Below are 18864 nucleotides of genomic sequence, written 5' to 3' on the forward strand. Positions count from 1 at the left end.
AAGGCAGAGCCACGAATGACTTCAGTGGTGCAAAACCAGAGCACTTCAGAGTGGAAGAATTAGCTCATTGTGCACTTCTTGGCAAAATCCTGGAGAGTTTATAAACACAAAAAAATACCATAAAACATAATTGTAAGTGGCACCTTGTTTAGTATGGTTCACCTTAAGTCAGAGTTGGGCTTTTCTGGTTGCCTGGTTGGTTGGCACTTGTCTCATGCACCATGCCGTTGGATACAGGAGTTGGCATTTTCCAAAAGATGTGCTGTGCGCTGGTTTCACTTGGATTTACCAATGATGCCTATATGACTCCTAAAATGCCACCAGAGCAACAGCTGGGAGTATATTGTGTTCACAGATGCATGATGCACCTGTTTCCTCAGTATAGAAGAACTACACTTCCACAGAGAAAGCCAATCCCATTTCTTGAATAAATTCCTTCTAGTGATCTGTTTAGTCCAGCTGCTCAATACTGCACAAGTAGCAGACAAAGCCAATGTGTGCCCTGGGTGTTCAAGTCCTTCCAGCCATACCAGAAGATGGACTTCTAGATACTTTCTCTGGACTGACAGTTAATAAGCTTAGGAGGGCAATGTACAGATGTCCTTCAAAGTGCTGTTTGCCATGCTGAGAAATATAAATGCAGACGGGTGCAGCTGCCTCAAATGGCAGCTCTGTTACAGGCCATCCGAAATACCTGAATTAGGTTTGTGACACCTCTACTGGTCTGCTACCTAACACAGAACAAATCACCATGTTGACCTTCTCTAATCCTTGCCCATCTAGCTGTCCTTTCTAACCTGCCACTTGTCCACAATTCCAAATTGCTTTTTATACATACCTGCTTAGATAAGATAGATTTATTTTATACTGCAAGATGCAGTACTATGTACTGACTGATTAAAACCAGATTTTTTTCCATTGTACAGTCTCTTGAATAAAATATAAACTTTCAGAAATGTTTAGGCAGGCATCTGACAAAGCCAGAACGTTAATAACACTGCATAAATTCTGGTTCTTTGGATGAGCTTTTTGCTTTACCTTCATATAAATTTCTGTCATTAGTTACGAGCAAAGCTCAGAACTTCAGTTTTTGGAATGAATACTTCCCAGATCTTGCTTGTGCAAGATTAGATTAGGCATCTCATGAGCAGGAGCTTTGTTGAACTCCTGGTGTCAAGTACATTCCATGTCCTAGGAGGCTGGAAGTGGATGCAGCCAGGATGCTGCATGACAGCTGTGCAACAGTTCAGTTTCTCCTTAACCCCCCTTATTGTTCTGGATTAGCCCATGGGGAAAAGAAAGCTTCAAACCCTCTAGTTATCTACAATAAGTCTTTAATGACATGCTTTAAATGCAGGATGTCTGGTATTGTGCTCTTTTAACACTTTGGCTTCCAGTTTGACTGCTGCATTGAAGGAAGAAAATACATTTTGCAAAACTTTGTTAACTCACATATCAGTCCAAGACTGGGTTTGATTTTTAATTTAGTCAAGTGATTAATCTAGTCTTTCTGGATCCTTAATTCCTGATTATTATTCTGGTCCTTCTTCGAATAATGACTCATTAGAGATAGGGCTGAACCAACCCCCCAGATCCCAGCTAAGGCAACATTTGGAAATCTCCTAACAGCTTAATTGAAATGAGAATCTTTTAAAAAAAGACCAAACTGCTTGTCCTATATAGTCAGTTTTGTTAGTATCTAAACTGGGACAAAGTTTTTATGAGTTACTTGAAAGCCCTCAGGAAACAAAGAAAAATGTTTCAAAGAATTTTATTTTCCTTTTCATTTTTGTATGTCAATTTCACATTATAATATTGAAAATAACTAAGCAGTGTCAGTTCCACTGGCCTTTGTTCATGTTAATCCTGGTCCCTATTAGAGGCAGAATCGATTTGAAGTATATATATTGTTGCTTTCCCAAACCTAATACTGCATGACAAAGGAAATTTTTTGCTATATTGCACTATATAAGGCTCTTGTTCTGTCCTTTCTCCTCAGAGGCTCCAGCTGTGAAATTTCTCTTATGCTGTGAGGAAGGGAGAAGCAGCAGTGAAGAAAAGCTAAAGAGCATGGCAGCAAAGCAATGCACAAGGCTAATTAGTGTAGTTAAATGGAAGGGCAGAGCTATGGCTGAAAGTGGCAAGCACCCACAGTATGTTTGAGGGCATGGTTTGCAGAGAAAGAAGAGCGGAATTATAGATTTTCCCTAGAATATTGTCCTCCTAGTTAATGAAGGTTTTATGTGGTCAGGAACCTGAAATGCTTGGATTTAATTTTCACCATGTTTCATTTTAAATAGGGCTTAATAAAAAAATAAGCCACATTCCTGTTAAATATGGAAATAGGCCCAACTTAGTTAACGTCATTTGAGTCATAGTGCCTTCAAATCCAGCTATTTTTACTGCATTTTTAATAAAAATAGTCCTGGACAATTAATTAACAGTGCAGTATCTCATGGGTCTTTCCTTGTGATATACTGTAATCACTTGAGGTAAAAATCTTAGTCCCCAGGAGTGTATCAACATTATAGCTGTTATTTCTTTTCACATAGAAATGTGGAGTGCAGTTGTCAAGCTCTGCACATTTGAGACTCGAGGTCAATCATTCCTGTTAACCACAAATGTTACCATTCCCTGGCTGAAGAAATACAGGGTCAAACATGTGTATCCTATGGAAGAGTAGTCATCTGTTTAAGGACAAGTACATAGAAGAAAAATTAGCTTAAGCTTTTCCATGTGCACCTGGCACGTCTGTTTAAATAAAGAACACCAAAGGAAACATTAAACTTGCATGCGCCCAAATTCTGGCTCAAAAACATGCCTAATGGTCTATCAGTTCTTCTGCAATAGATCGTCAAGTTTTTTAACAGGTTAGACACAAGTCCTGGAGGCCACAGACCTAGTTCGTAGGGTATGTCACCACTACAAGGTGGAAACATGACTGGAGTACATGCAAGCAGGACTTCTTCATGTCAGGAGGAAAAGCAGTTGCAGTGAAGATGTGGTAACATGGACTTTGTTAGTGACAGGGTATATATTTATGATCTATCTGTAGCCAGCCTGCATGTAGTAAAGACTGATCTGCCACATTAACACTGCCCTACTGGCTTGAGTAAGTTAGGATGTGATCAGACTTTTGCTTTGTGCCATTTTATTCCTGATCTTTTTTTTACTGCAGTGTACATGTGTCTTTTGCTAATGTACTTTAACCAACTTCTGTTTCAGTTTGACCATTTGTAAACTGATGATGAGACAGTGGCTGTGGTTCTTATGAAGCCTATATAACTAGTAAACCTAATCTCTACTATGCAAACCTCTGATAAGCGCAAAAGGCTCTTCGAAGTTGTTTTCGTCTTTAAATGAGGAGGCATTCTCAAAATATGCCTTACTGTCATTAGTTCAACTGCAGAAGTGAAGGAAATGCAAATTCTGTCAATGTTTGATGCTAGAAGCCTTTCATTATGATAGATTTTATGTAAATGATCAGCAAGGATGTTGTTACAAAGTACTGTCTCGTAGCATTTGAGTCTTATCACAAGATATAGTTTCAGTTCTCAAAGTCTTCCAGTGAGCAAACAAAAAGCATAAACGTGAGAAAGCTCTTAAGTAAGTGGACAATGCAAATGCGGGCTTATATTTAGCTATGGAAGGAAAAAGATTTTTTTGTTGTTGTTGAGAAGAAGATAGTAACTTTACTTCAAATGGAATTTAAAATCTCATTGTAGCTGATAGCTGTATGTTTTATCTTGTGGTCCTTTGAATAAACAACTTACGTGGAGCAGAAAAATGCCTCTGAGAAGATCTCAGGGTGGTTTTTTTCTGTGCTGTGACGTAAGGCAGGAGCACACAACTCGGCGTTTTTCTTCTTTAGAAGCTTACATTAATTTATTTTGACAGCATTTCAAATCCATGTAGTAGCTTAGGACTGTCTGTTTGTGCTACCTTCCTATTTTAGACAAGCGATGCTTCGCGTGAGACTGTTAATTTGGCAAAGGGTATGGGTTCACATTTGGTTTTCATAGACTGATAGATTTAAAGGCCAGAGGAGACCATTATGATCATCTAGTCTGACCTCCCACTTCAATCAGGGCACATGCCTCACGCTATCGTTACTGCAACAAGATCATGACTTCAACTTGAGCTAGACAGCAGCTTAAAGAAGGCATCCAGTTCTGAGTTGCTTTCCTCTAATTTTTAGCAATAATTTTTCCAACTTCATACTCAAGTCCCTGGATCATATCATTTTATAGGCATGCAGAGTCAAAATGAAACATCATCCTCAACTGTCCTTTTCAATTACATGTCTGTGATTTCATCTACTTGGATTTATCCCAGGATTATGGTAATATTTATGTTGTATAGTTGTCAGACCATGCTAAATGGACAGTAAGCATTCTTTTCACTTTACACAGGATGTTGTAAAAATAGCTGCAAAGCACGAATGGGATGTCAAGATCTTGGGCGAGGTCTGCATTGTAAGTCAGGAAGTGTTTGGCCTGGCTTTTAGTTTTTGAGAGCAGTTTGCATCCACCAGATTAACATGCATGAAGCCTATTCACAGAGCAAATGCCTAACTGTTGTCCTTTTAAAAAGTAAGCCTTGCATCTCTGAGGTCAGTTTTTAATAGACAGGTAGCAATCAAAATTGGCCAGATAAGGAAAAGAATTTGCCTAGAACATTTAAAAAAAAAACCAAAAACCAAAAGCCAAGAACAAAACACAACAGTTGTAATTTGGTTCACCTTAGAAAATGGCAGTAGAAAAGTAATAAGGTGGGAGGAATGAAGATACTTTGCACAAGCTTATTCTGCCACTCATTTTCACATGTACTCATGATAATGTGAGAGCGCTTTCTCCATACTTAAAACCTGGCTACGATTCACAATCCCAGGAAATCTGGTCTACAGCACTGGATCGATTTTTCAAGACGGCCAGTTCTCCAGTTTTGTTGTTGAAGTGTTACACAGACTGAGAAGTTTCAAGTGTAGATGTGAAATGAGTTTGTAAGACTAAGCAAGTTAAATTACTTCTGAAATGTAAAGTCTTTCAGGCCCTTTCCAGTTCCCCCTATATAGAGTAAAGAAAGCACGTGGGGCTTCAACTCTGCTTCTGGTACATACTGTCATGTGGCAACCAAAGTGGTGCTATGGCCCATATAGGAATGGAATAAGGGAAGGAACTAGATGAAGATACCACCAGAGAAAAGTCAGTTAAACATACTGCAAAAGCTGGTCCAATTTTATGACCTTTAAAACTTTCAAGACAAGCCAGTTTTAAGAGCTGACATTCATTACTTGCCTTAGTGAAACTGGCAAGATTGATATTAATTTCAGAAAGCAGCTGCCACGTTCCTGCTACTTGGTCAAGTATTAATATAAACTGATATTCTTTAACAGAAGTTTATAAAAATTCTGATACTTCTTGACTTAAAAAGACCCCAGTCTCTTGCACACTAAACTTCAAGAAAACAAAATTCCAGATTTCCCACTTTGATAATGACACAGGAAGACATTAACTCTATTTTCTTTAAGGCCAACTCACTTGTATGGTAGTTGTCCTCCATTTTCACAGTTGGGAAGTGCAGGAGATATCAAGAGAGCTGTGTGAAACCATAATAACGTATATGGGTTCATGTTTATATTCACTGGATAGAGAACTTGTTCTAAAATTTTCTTCTTTAGCCAGAATCTGAAAATATCCAGGATATATAATCAATGGGTAAATAATTTTCTGTTTCAGAGAAGAATACTTATTGTTCATGTATTAATGACCTTTGTTCAAGGCACTTCCAGATTATTGAAAATCATTGCAGTATTCCATAGCAATTTTGGTAACATTTTATCTTCAAAGTGTATGAAGGTCCTAGCTTTAGCATGTATTGTATCCAATAATACATTTGAAATTAGGCAATCCCAATCAAGAATTTACATTTTCCTTATAAAATCTTTTGGTATAAAATATTTTAAAATGTTCAGAATTAAAATGTAGGCAATATGAAGTTATTTAAATATAATTTCAGGAGTATTTGTATATTTAGACAGCCCCTTAAACTGTATTTTAAAGACAAAGGTTATCTGATACTGTAATTGTATATGGTATTTTGACTTGCATGGGAGTCTTAGCTCCACAAAGGGACATGTAACAGCACAGCAAACATGCCTTTGTAATTAAATGATCATTCACAGTACAGCTTATGGAAATATAAGGTAGAGCTCAAGCTGTTCAACAAAGAATGCCTGTTCTTGTTACTCTCTGTTTTAATGGGCTATAAAATAAATGCAACGTAGAAGGCATTTTTACAGCCAGAGCTTGTGATACACAATATGCATGGCTGTGCTGGGAAGAAAATGCCAAAATTATGTACTTCAAACATCTCTCATGCTTCTGAGAAGGGTTGCATATATAAATCTGTCCAAATCTCAAGCTATCTTTAACGGCACAGAACTGACTGCTTCTCCAGTTTTTACTGTATCAGCCCTGGTGAATGCCAAAATGTGTATGGTTCAGCAATGAAATAGTGCCAGGTTCTTTTATTTGTAGGCATATGCAAGAAGGAGTATGGTGACTGAACAGCTGCATAAAGGGAGGACAAGGAACAAAGTATTTTAAAACAGCGTGAAATAGGCAGGGAGTAACAGCACCAGAAAACACATACACATACACATGAGATGCATGCATGCAGGTGGTAAAAGTGGAGAGTGGAATAAAGGTTGAGAGAAGTCAGGTGAGTTAGTGGTATGCTGAAGGGATTTGAGTGATGTAATAGATACATCAGAGGGGAAAGCAGTAGTGTGAAGAAGCCCATTAATAAAAGATGAGAAGGGATGAAATTAATGAAAGCTCTGCAGAGACACTGCAGCCCTTGTGAAGAGAGAAGCACAGGGCCCAGTTCTGGTATTCTTGTTCAGTGCTTCATAGATACGGGGGACTGCTCAGAGGAGAAAGTACAATTAAAAGGCAGAGACTTTCAGCCTGTTGAGAACAGTAACCAAGGGACTAGTCTCACACGCTTACATAGTTGAGTAACTATGAGGAACAGCTTTTCACATCAGGAGTCCCTAGGATTTTCAAAATGAAATAAATGGTCCTTGAAGTTACTGAAATAAATCAGTGTTTACAGTCAGGACTCTCTTTAATTGCTTGCTTCTTTTTTCTTCTTCTTTTTAGTGTACTCGATTTATATTTACAGGGCTTTTTTATCCCTATGGAAACTTTGCATTTCACACAAAAGCAGGATTTTTTCATGCTCATACGTTTCCAGAATAATAGAATTTCATGTAAAACAGCATCTATCACAGAATCTATAGTAAGAAGCGAGGTGCTGGTAGTTACAAGGTCTACAGTGCACCACAGGGTTCTGGTCCTAAGGAGCACCCTAGGGAACGGGTGCTCCTCCTCCTCATGCACTTGGATGTCCTTCCTGTGGATATGGAGGGGAGAAGGGAAGCTGAAACTTTTGTTGCCAGATCTCAGTCTCACCTGGAATTGCACAGTGGCCAGGATGCGACCTCAGATCTGGAAGCTGGAACTCACTCTGATCTCCCAGAGCTGCAGATATTTATTGCAGCCATAATCAGTTAATAAATGCAGACACAAACCACAAATTCTCTCGTAAGAACAACTAGTGAAGGCACATTCTGTGAGTAGTTATTTCATTCCTAGGCATAGAAAGGATATTTTTCTTTAAAATTATTTATTTAAAAAAAATCTATTTCTTCTGAACTAGGGAATTAAATCAGTTAGATCAACTCACCCTCAACATAATCCCAGAAAGAAAGTGCTGACCTATCTACTGAGTCCTAACAAGTACAGTCTCAAAGGGGCACATGCTTGGAGGCTTAAGTTAGCAACAGGCTTTTAAATTCAGATGTTAGACTGAAAAAGCAGGAAATAAGGAGTCAAAAAGTGTTCTCAGCCAAAATAAATCACTTTTTTTTTTGATGAAACATCTTGAGCCTCCCCGCTGCTCTCCTTACTCTTCCCCCTGCCTCTGGACTAAAACTAATTGCTTAATCTAGGTTTTAGTAGGTCCTTAGAAACTCTGTTTTCTAGAACTCACTCTTATCATCAACTTTTTTGCTCTTGTCTTGCCATACTTCTAACGGTGCATATAAAAGTGAAAGTCTCATGTTCATACCTGTGTAATTATAGATCCTGAAAATATATCAATTTTTCAGCTGTTCACCTAAATTCTTCAAAATACTAACGTGTTATTTTTCTTTCTTTTTGACAGCAAAATTTGGAAAGTAACCTCACCAACCTTATAAAGAGGAATACTGAACTGGAAACTCTTCTGGCGAAACTCATTCAGACCTGTCAACATGTAGAAGTGAGTACTGACCTCTGAAATACTTGTAAACTTAATTGCATTCACTTCTAGCACTCAGGAACAGAAACTTAAACAAAGAAACAACAAAAAAAAAACCTCAGCAAGCACAGAACTAAATTAAAATAGCAGTAAACTGATTTGGAGTTTTTTCACTGATAAATGGCATTCTCAATACAGGTAAGTTCCTTTACATTCCTTCCTATTCCCTTTTAAATTATGGCATATTTGTATGGCCCCCACCACTTCTATACTTGACCACGTCACTCACTGTCTGTTACATGTTTATTTTCTTGGCTCCTTTGTGAGGCAGAGTAATAGTTACAGGTGGGAAACTAAGGCAAAGAAATAGTAAATATATCTATCTATCTTCAGAAGAAGGATGACTACAAGCCTTTGAGTCACGTCAGTTACATAGTCCACTTTCATTATCACATAAAATTAGCAGGGAGGGACCTGAATTTGTATTTTGCAGAATCTGGGGGATTTTTTCAGATGTCCCCATGGAGACTGCTGCTCTGCATGCAAATTAAAATAATGACAGACTAGGTCAGCTGTGGGAGCTGACACAGGAAGAAATCAGAGAAATGGACTCCTTTTCAGCAAGACTTCTCTTTTTACTTTTTGCCATGCATTTTCAGTTCCTAATAGTACATTCGGGTCAAGAAAGCCAAAATCACTATGAACAAAAAGCCTCCGTGTCATAAAAACCTGCAAAAGACATAAATTTATTCTCTTTTGCCAGTAAATATACAAACATCCCCATGTCATCAAAACTTTATCAGCAGTGCTTTTCTTGTTGTCAGTCTCAGACCAGGTGACACACCATATACAAAACATTTTTAGCCCTCCTCTAGGTAAAGTATGGCTGAGAAACACTGGAAATGCACTCACAACCCAGAAAGCCAACCATATCGTGGGCTGCATCAAAAGAAGCGTGGCCAGTGGGGCAAGGGAAGTGATTCTGTCCCTCTATTCCTCTCCTGTGAGACCTCATCTGGAGTACTGTGTCCAGTTCTGGAGTTCTCAGCATAAGAAGGATATGGGACTGTTGGAACGAGTCCAGAGGAGGGCTATAAAGATGATCTGAGGGCTGGAGCACCTTCCCTTAGAGGACAGGCTGAGAGAGTTGGGCTTGGTCAAGATCTTATAGCAACCTTCCAGTACCTGAAAGGGGCCTACAAGAAAGCTGGGGAGGGATTATTAGTAAAAGCTTGTGGTGATAGGACAAGGGGCAACAGCTATAAACTGGAGAAGGGCAGATTTAGGCTAGACATTAGGAAGAATTTCTTCACCATGAGAGTGGTGAGACACGGGCACAGGTTGCCAAGGGAAGTTGTGGCTGCCCCATCCCTGGAGGTGCTTAAGGCCAGGTTGTATGGGGACTTGGGTAACCTGATCTAGTGGGATGTCCCTGCCTATGGCAAGGGGGTTGGAACTAGATGATCTTTAAGGTCCCTTCCAACCCTAACTATTCTATGTTTCTATGATTCTAGGACTAGGAAAGGCTAAACATTGTGAGGTGCATGTGCTTGTTGACATATATACAACGTTCAACTAATTCATCATTTGTGGTGCTATTGGTTTTCATAAGTCCTAAACTCAATTTAAGACAGCAAGGGAAAGTTGATGGGTTAGGAATCAGAGGAGCTGGTACAATGTAAGTACTGCTGGGTTTGAGTAGAACAAGCTTTAGACCTTAATCACAGAGAAAATGTATTTTCAGTTGAACAGCTAATTACTAATCAGATTAGCTGGAAAAACTTATTTTCCCTGCGAATAATGGTTGGGTTTTTGTTTGTATTACATCACTGTTGACTGGCTTCTGCATAGGACCATTTCACTTCTGACTGCATAGCAATTTCTGCAGCAATCTTGTTTATTCAGAGAAGTATGCACAGTTCCTTGCAGACAAGCAGCATTAGATAATAATAGTGTTGTGTGGATAAGATATTCCATTTTGAGTATGGTTGTCTCTATATGTAAAAGGAAGCCAGATTTCTTCACTAGTTTTACCTGGGGAATAGCCGTGGGGAATTTGAGAGTGCAAGGTAGCCTTAACGCAGAGCTTCTGAAATGTGGATATAATTTAAGAAAAGCTAGATGTGACATGAACTGCTGTAATGCACCCATCTGCCAGCTCTGCAGAAAGGCACTTGGTTTTTAGATAAGTCCTTTTTCTTCTTTATAAAGTCCCAAGGAATTTCTCCATAGGGCTTCTTCTTTTCCATCGTTTTCAGACTGACATTGAGTGCCTAATTAGGCCCAAGATTAACTTTTGCTTGTCAAAGTCACATGTTGAAGATTCAGCATCTGCTTAACTAACTTGTTCATTTTGGTAGTGGCATATGTTGCAGAAAGAAAGGAGAAAAAAAGAAAGATCCACCCAAAAACCTGAAAGCAAACAAAACCAAAAGAAAACAAAAAAGCCAAGACTCTTCTTCCAAAAAGATCATCTTATCGATTTTGCTATCTGTTCCACCTCTGTGGAGCCTCACTGACCTCGTGGGGCTTACCAAAACCATGAATGTCTATCCACAGTATTAGACATGAGGTGAACAGTTTGAGTTCTTTGTATAGCCAGCAATAACATCAGGCAGAACAATTGTAGTATCAGCTGGAACAGCTCTAGTAGGTACTGAGAGACAGAGACAAGGCACGTTTTCTTCCTCTGTATATAAAACTCAGAGCAAAGCCCATGAAGCCCATGAGCTCAGGACAGCATAAAGACTCTTCTTCATTAGTGACCTATGGCTAAGATGGACAAGATCTGGAAAATTCAAATCACTCCTCCATCTCCTTTGCAATTCTGCAATATATTACCAACTTTAAGGTTTTGCATTACAAAAAGTCCAACTTGTTCAACTGGTAACAGATGCACGACTGTCCCTGGAGTCCTGCTTGAGAAAATTTCTCTGTAGACATAAAGCAATAGCAGCAAAGTTCTTAATGAATTCCTACCACGTGTTATTCATCAAATTAGTCTAATTAGCATTTAAATTAGCTAAATATTAAGAAATGAGCTTCAGTCAAAACCCTGCACTTAGGCTGCACTGGAAATCAGGCAAGTGGGGATGTGGAAGCAAACTTTAAAGCTATCTCTGTTTCTCAGAGCTCTGTGAAAACTTCAGATATGAAGTGAATTTCTCCAATGTTAAAAGAAGCTGAGGCTCAGACAGATTTTTTAAAAGTCAGTGTGCTCTCTTTCTTTGTGCTTCCTTGTGAAAGAAATTCATCTCAAAACAGGTACCCAAATGAAGGAAACATTATATTGTATGTAATATTAATGTTACACATTTAAAATTATAAAATATTAGCAAAAGAAAAGCTGAAGTTTCCAATTACTGTATTACTGTTGCCATATGAATTCACTCAAAGGTTGAAACTGAACAGATAATTAATTTTATAGGAAATGTTTTCTTTTTCATTTTTTGATATACTGTATTACAGATAATGATGTGAAATACATTGTATACAATTTTAAACATGTAAAAACATAGTACACTTTAAAAACTGCTCTTACATACTTCAATTGTCTGTACTTAATTTTAAATATTTTTATTAATGTTACTTCAATGTTCATCTAGATTTGGGGGGAGGGGAGAGGTCTAATTTTAAGGAAAGAGATAGAAGTTTGGTTTCACACATAATTTGAACCTTGAAAAACAAGGAAGGAAAGAAAATTATTATTCCTTCACTTAAAGTTACAATTTTTTTTTGATTATGGGGCATATAAGTTTAAAAAAAGTTGTGCTGATTAACATTTATTTGTAGAAATAAACATTTGTAAAGCCTTCATCATGTCATAAACAAAAAAAGAATCAGTATTACTTTAAAATGAAAAGGGAACGTCTCTTTTGGCTTTTGATATGGAGCAGAAGCTGGTGTTTCCAAAAATGAACAAGGCTCTGTGTATTTTGAATAAATGAATCTTCACCAGCCAAACCAAATGTTGTTGCAGAGCCACTGTTTCTCATCAACCAAGTGAGCTGTTAATGGCTTCCCAGCAATCAGCTTCACTGCAGATTAATTATCTATCCATGCATCCTTCCCATTAGGCAACTGTAACTTTATCAATAGCAAGCGCCAAGTCCCAATCTCCCTATCTTTTAAAGTTAATGTTTATTCCCTGCTGAAAGAGAGTTATTTTCACTTTTTGTTCACATGAGAAGGCAAGGACTGGTCGGGGATGTTTGTTATCTGGAAGCTGGATGCCTTCCAGCTAAAGGGGAGAGGGGAACTGGGGCTGCCTTTCATCACAGCAGCAGAAGCATAAATCTTGCCTATTTTTAGATGGAGTTTATCAATTTATGACAGGATAAATCCTGATGGGGAGCCTGATCTTGGGAGACTTGAGAAGTCCCACTTCCAGTCTTGCATTCCTGTGGGTGGTTTGGTGCATATCGACAGGAAAACTTTTGCAAATAAATCAAGGCAAACTTGTATTCTTTACTACTTAAAGTATAGCAGAGATATTGTAAATCATTTTATAACAATAACAATAATTTTAATATCTGAATGTCTGATTTCATGCCTAATATCAAAGTATAGTCTGTGCTAATAGTTAGTTTATGGCAATACTTAGTTTCAAAAATCTTTTTCTCAAAGAGAACCACACCCTTAAAAGTGAACACTTGAGACTATGATACTACTTTCTGTCCCAAATCCTTCTGTGTCATTAGGAGCACCCTGGCAGGCTGGTTTTACTTATCTTTCAGACACATCCTTAACACATTTTTTGTTTTACATACATTTTTCCACCTTTCCACTCTCCCTTCCTCTGTAATCCTGTCATTACTTGGTGTTGCAGAACCCCTAAGGCTGTTATCAGGAATGCTTTGGTTTCCATCCTTGGAGATGATTGCAGGTATGCAATCTGCCTTTGGCCAGGCAGAACACCCCCTCACTCGGGGCAGCTGGCTGGGTTGTCCCAGTGATCAAGCTCTGCTCCTCACTCTGTTAGGGAAGGTGGCTGTGGCTGCCTCTCCAGGGACAGCAGGCTTGGCTGTGTCAAAATATAATCTGACTCACAGGATAAAATATAGTTTTCTCCACCAACTGAGAAAATTAAATTGGCGTTGCTACTCATCTGAAATATCTTTATTTGTAGTACTAGTTCACAGCATTCACACATCTTAGTGTATCTGTTGAAAACTTTTTAAAGCATTAAAAGCCATCCTGGAGAATTTTATCTTTAAATTCTGTGGATGTTCACCCAGTGAGAGAGCCTACTAGTATGTAGGTGGCCAAGAAGGCCAGTCTTGGCTTATATCAGAAACGGTGTGACCAGCAGGTCCAGGGAGGTTATTCTCCCTCTGTACTCGGCACCGGTGAGACCGCTTCTCGAATCCTGTGTTCAGTTCTGGGCCCCTCACCACAAGAAGGATGTTGAGGCTCTGGAGCGAGTCCAGAGAAGAGCAACAAAGCTGGTGAGGGGGCTGGAGAACAGGCCTTATGAGGAGCGGCTGAGAGAGCTGGGGTTGTTTAGCCTGGAGAAGAGGATGCTGAGGGGAGACCTCATTGCTCTCTACAACTACCTGAAAGGACGTTGTAGAGAGGAGGGTGCTGGCCTCTTCTCCCAAGTGACAGGGGACAGGACAAGAGGGAATGGCCTCAAGCCCCGCCAGGGGAGGTTTAGGCTGGACATTAGGAAAAAATATTTCACGGAAAGGGTCATTGGGCACTGGAACAGGCTGCCCAGGGAGGTGGTTGATTCACTTTCCCTGGAGGTGTTTAAGGCACGGGTGGACGAGTTGCTAAGGGGCATGGTTTAGTGTTTGATAGGAGTGGTTGGACTCGATGATCCGGTGGGTCTCTTCCAACCTGGTTATTCTATGATTCTATGATTCTATGTGGCTCTTAAAGGAATGTAAAAATATCTCTGTTTGTCAGGAGAGCAGCTGCTTAGTTCTGGAGCTATTATAGGGGAAAGATGTTTAAGGGAAAAGGAAGTAATGTAATTATTTATGCTTTGCATAAATTAGCAGTCTAGGTACAATTACTCTACCTCAGCTGAGGGAGAAAAGGTTCTAGCTGTATCCAGTCCCACTGGGTGAAACAAGTTTGCAGTAATTAGCTCCTAACAAAGATGCTAAAAAAATTGCTTGCAAATATTTGAGAATTTCTGTAGAGACTTGGACAAATCTTCCAGAAATACTGTTGTAAAATTGGGATTGACAGGCCTAGGCTATGGCTGTGTAGATTAATCCCTGTGTGACAGCATCCCCGTGGCTGCGCCAAACTGCTGCCAGGTCTCCCTGCATCCCACCATGTGCTGGAGGAGCATCAGCACATCAGTGCCCTGGAGTGGCCTTTGGCAGAGCTACCCCTGTGCCTGCCCCCGGCACCCTGCAGCACTGCTGCCCTCCCTGCACACCCAGCACCCGCAAGGCAATGGGGGACACATCCTGCTCTGCTGGCCTGTGGCTTTGCCTGCTATACACACCTCTGGATTTAGCCGCTTCTGTGATAAATCGGGGAAGGATTTAATGTTGCAAGTACTTACGTTTTTTCCCTTGTTTTTACTGTCACAGGTTTCTCTGGCTGACAAAGTGCTATGTCAGAGCATATTTGCTTCCTTGTCGTAGTTTCCAATGCACATTGCTTCTATGAATGTATGAGGCTTCTGCAAAAGTCTTTTAGACCATGACATTAATTGGCATAGCGGACAGATTCAAGCATTTCCCAGTTAGTTTTTTCTAAGCAATCTGACTTTTGTTTCTGTACCTTTTTCTCCTCTCTTCTAGGAAATATATGATTAGATGTCTGTTGTATAGTCAATACCATGAAGCTTCTCTCATCTGTTAGGCAGAAACATAATAATCTGAACTCAGCTGGAGGAAAAATTGGAGCAATTATCTAGGGGGGAAGGGAAAGGAAATAGATTTTGCTTGTAGACAGCTTTATAACATCTGTATCTCAGTCCTTCTGTTTGTTTTGTTTTGTTTTCAATTCACCAAATGTCATAGGAAGCACATTCTGGACACCACTGCAAAATCATTTTCGGCTGTATAAAGAAGGGAAGGCATTTTCCTCTAACTGAGTAACCCTCAAACTGCTGCATCCTTTGCTTTCTGTTTGTAGTGGAAATGCTCGATTTCTAGCTCACTTCTAGAGATCTGCTGCAGGCTAAATCTCAGCATAAAGTTTCCAGTCAAAAATTGATTTGGTGTATGTCAAAGCACGTTTTTTATAGCCATGTTATATAATCACTTAAAAAATTAGCATATTGAAAGACCCTTTATTTCACTGGCACAGACACTGAACGCCTGCACATATCAGACACATTTTAAATCAGTTTAAGAACAGTAGTGCAAAAGTGATGAGGAGAAGCTGCAAGCACCTGGGAAATCCTGCTCTGTGTGGCTGAGGAAAATAAATGAGCCAAATGGGAAAATCAGAAATAATCAAAAATTGAGTTTCTGTTAAGACTTCAGCTATAAGTCAGCTTCGTCAAGTTTTGTGACAAAATGTCATTATCAGTTTTTATATAAGATATCATATAGTATTTCCGTTACTTGAGGGACAGCAAAAATCAAAACTTGGCCATTAGTGTGATTCCCCAAGGACATTTGGACAATAAAGAGGCTCTGTCTGTGACAACAATAAGCAGTAAGCAACGTGTTTTCACATGTCATGGTGTTATGGTACTCACTTCTCTTGAGATTTGGGACTGCCTCAGTCAAAGACCAAATAAACTGAAAAGTTCTTATTAAGAAAATTTAGGTGGAAAGCCTGTATATAAATCGTGGTTTCTTAACCACAGCAAATAGCCTTCGTAGTCATATAGAGGTGACCACTAATAGTTTAGAATAAGTAATCTATTGTGCTGGGGGTTTTTTTAGATAGTAGGAAAGAGCCAATGGCTTATCATCACTGTGAAATAGTGGTACAGATAACTTGGAAGGCAGCTCCACTGGAAGTTGCTTTTTCCTCTACCTTGGTATCTTCCACTTTTGTGAAGATGCTTGTTCATCACCTAAATTTATTTGTTTTATTTAAGTGCTAGAAGTAACTGATGTATTTTAATTTGTGACATAGACAATAGACTACTTTTGATTTCTAGTTACTTTAGTTATACATTTAAGTCCACTCTCATAAAAACTGATTTCATTCACTGGAAATCTCAGGTAAGCTTTAGTCAGTGGCTGAATTTTGTATAGCGTTAGAGAACAGAGAAACTTCAGGAATAAAAACTGACAAAACATGCTGGGTGGCATATGGCAAATGACAAATTCATTCAGGGATGTTCTAAGTTGCAAGCCCAGTAAGGCCTAGCCTCGTAGTCAAATAGCATGTCTCAAGAATTATTTAATTGTTTTCACAAATTGCTAAAATGTATAATAAATAAATGTATAATTGGTCCTTTATATAGAGAGAACTGCAGCACTTATGCATACGTTTTATATATGGATTATGCATGTGCTGGAATACGTTATTGCCCCTACAACTGTCTTGTAACTTTTGGAAATTGGAGTGATAATTATGATAACAGGTCACATAGATTCTATATAAACTTATAGCACTGCTTGCCATTGCTTATTAAGACGTCCAGTGCCCATTCGCTCCATCTTTCCCTCTGTCTTGCATCCATACCAGGTATATGTCTTCATACCTTTTTTAGACAGATACTCCTGCAAAACTTTGTCCCTAGGCTTGAAGATGAGGTTTAGTTCACTGTAAAACACTGGTCAACTAATGCAGCAGGTAATATTTTCTGTCTGCCATCAGACAATATAACTTGCCAGTCAAAATGTTCTTACTTTTTGAGGCATTTACCTTTATGGAACAAAATACTACTGAGTTCCTCCATTTTCTACCTAACATAAGTTGCTAAAAAGCAATTAGAGCAGCAAAGAGACCAGAGACATTGATCCTCTAGTGAGTGTGTTAAACATTAGGCTATAGACCCTCTGGGATGAGAGTTTAAAGTACTGAACTATTGGTTATATGGGCATTGACTTCATCTTCATCAAAGGATGGATAGTCCTTTGAACTTCAGTGTTTATTTAACTGGTTTTGGTTTTCTACCCTAAATGAAACATGCCAAGTGCAATATTTTGCCTCAACAGGAAAAACAAAATAAAAACAATAAATAAGTAAATATTGTTCAATTAAAATATGGATCTTTTACTGCATCTCAAAAAAACCCACGTTCCTCTTAGGGCTTAGTTTCATAAACAGCTTAATCTGACCTTAAGCCTCATTGCTGCCAAAGGTTGCCTCACCTCTGCTTTTGCCCTCCCCTTTGTGTTCCTCTACCCATTTCCCCTGTGTTTGTGCAACATGCACATCAGCCAGGTAAGCTCTGCCCAGCCATTTCCCCAGGTGACCACACTGGCTTCTGCGATGATGAATAACTTTTTTCTTTTTGGCAGTGTGATCCCAGAGCAATTTAACCCAGTTGTGAAACTGTGGGTTGTGTCTCAGTAAATGTCTTCAGTGTGTTTTCCTATCCTGAGAAATACCAGCTATAGTTCCAACATGATACTGCATTTGTTATTTATAAAAACAATACTTAGTTCATTGGACCAAGCCTAATCAATGGGCTTTCAGGTGTCAGCATTAGCATCTCTGGAGTAGCTCTTTATGACAACTTTCCAAATCAATTGAGTTTAAAGTGTTTTATTTTTTTAATGGAATTCTCATAAACACAATTCGTTTTTTTTGCATGACACTTCTTTTGTTTTGTGATCAGATTGTAAATGTCACTAGATGACTGCTAAGTGTATTGCTGGTTACTTTCTCAACAATGTGCTTCAAAGCACAGTGGGACAAAAGACTTCAAAATAACATTTTAATAAGTAACATGAGTATTTCAAACTTATAAAAAGTCTTACTTTTAGTCAAGGTTGGGGCAGATAGCCTTATCAGCCTGATCCAAAGTGGTTTAGCTACTCTGACCTATTCGATCCTTCATTCACAGAATTCCTAGGTAGCCGGAGTAAATTGCTGGATCGTTACGCTGACCTTTGTTTAACCTGCTCTGAGACTGCCTCTAAACACAGTTTTCCTGGTTAGAGATAGATATGGAATGCAAACAAAAACAAAGCCTCTGGCACACTTGAAATGGGAGATGACCATTCCTTTTTCTCTTGTGCCAATTCAGAATAAAGGAGTTGTAGACGATCTGTTCAGATGGCAAACTGATTAATACCACATATTTCCAAAGGCACAGTTTGTCATAACAGATAAAATCAGCTTTATGCTTAGACTAGGTAAAGTCTGAAAAAGCTTTATTCCAGGAGTTGCTTTGGCTGTATAGAAGACTAAATTGAATAACCTGCGATATCAAACAAGGATATGAAATGAAAGAAGCTTGAATCCATGACATTTATTCATCCTAGCCATCCATAAAAAGAAAGGGAAGAAATATTTTCATAAATGTGCAATGATCATTATCCTTTGTATTTCCATTAAATAAATAAATGGAAACACGGATGATGCCAAAATAATTACTTCAATGTATTGTGAATCTATGAAGAAAAGTTATAACTTTGTAACATGGAATGCTGAAAAAAATTAGATTTCTCTCATTAG

The 18864-nt window shown here is 38.8% G+C and overlaps 1 protein-coding gene across 4 annotated transcripts in view; it reads left to right on the top strand.

Moving 5' to 3' along the window:
- The window catches only part of MID1 (midline 1), a 180976-nt gene that overhangs the window by 122520 nt on the left and 39592 nt on the right, over positions 1–18864 (top strand). For all 4 annotated transcript variants that reach the window (XM_069875171.1, XM_069875162.1, XM_069875180.1 and 1 more), the window contains exon 3: positions 8233–8328. In XM_069875171.1, coding sequence (XP_069731272.1) covers positions 8233–8328 — 96 coding nt within the window. The remainder of the gene's footprint in view (positions 1–8232; positions 8329–18864) is intronic.

Source organism: Phaenicophaeus curvirostris, chromosome 1 (genome assembly GCF_032191515.1).
Source record: "Phaenicophaeus curvirostris isolate KB17595 chromosome 1, BPBGC_Pcur_1.0, whole genome shotgun sequence".
NCBI classification, from domain to species: Eukaryota; Metazoa; Chordata; class Aves; order Cuculiformes; family Cuculidae; genus Phaenicophaeus; species Phaenicophaeus curvirostris.